Source organism: Penaeus monodon, chromosome 28 (assembly GCF_015228065.2).
Source record: "Penaeus monodon isolate SGIC_2016 chromosome 28, NSTDA_Pmon_1, whole genome shotgun sequence".
In the NCBI taxonomy this organism is placed as follows: domain Eukaryota; kingdom Metazoa; phylum Arthropoda; class Malacostraca; order Decapoda; family Penaeidae; genus Penaeus; species Penaeus monodon.
This window is the reverse complement of record NC_051413.1, coordinates 28,890,530-28,890,834: the sequence shown is the minus strand read 5'-3', so window position 1 is coordinate 28,890,834 and position 305 is coordinate 28,890,530. Positions and strand designations below refer to the sequence as shown.

General features: G+C 62.0%; 1 protein-coding gene across 2 annotated transcripts in view; it reads left to right on the top strand.

Annotated features, from left to right (window-relative positions):
- The window catches only part of LOC119591478 (synaptotagmin-7-like), a gene marked incomplete at its 5' end in the record, with an annotated part of 105,336 nt that extends 105,038 nt beyond the window's left edge, over nt 1-298 (top strand). For both annotated transcript variants that reach the window (XM_037940221.1, XM_037940220.1), the window contains 1 exon segment: nt 36-298. In XM_037940221.1, coding sequence (XP_037796149.1) covers nt 36-136 — 101 coding nt within the window.
- Between the last annotated feature and the right edge of the window lie 7 nt (nt 299-305).

Genomic DNA, 305 nt, shown 5'->3' with positions numbered 1-305 from the left:
CCAACCCCCATGTGCTAACCCGGCGTCTCCCGCAGGCAAGGCTGGCAGCGGCACCTCGGAGACCAAGCATTGGAGCGACATGATCACGAAGCCCCGGCAAAACGTCGTCCAGTGGCATCGCCTCAAGCCCGAGTGAAGCGCGTGCCCTCGTACCCCATGCCCACCCTCCCCACCGCCCTTCCCTCCCCCTCCGCAGCGCAGGGCGACCGCCGCGGCTGGAGGGCGTCCCATTCGCTCAATCGAGGACACGCATCAAGTGACAGTTTTTAAGAAAAGATATATATGACGCAGATTGTGAGGTAGAA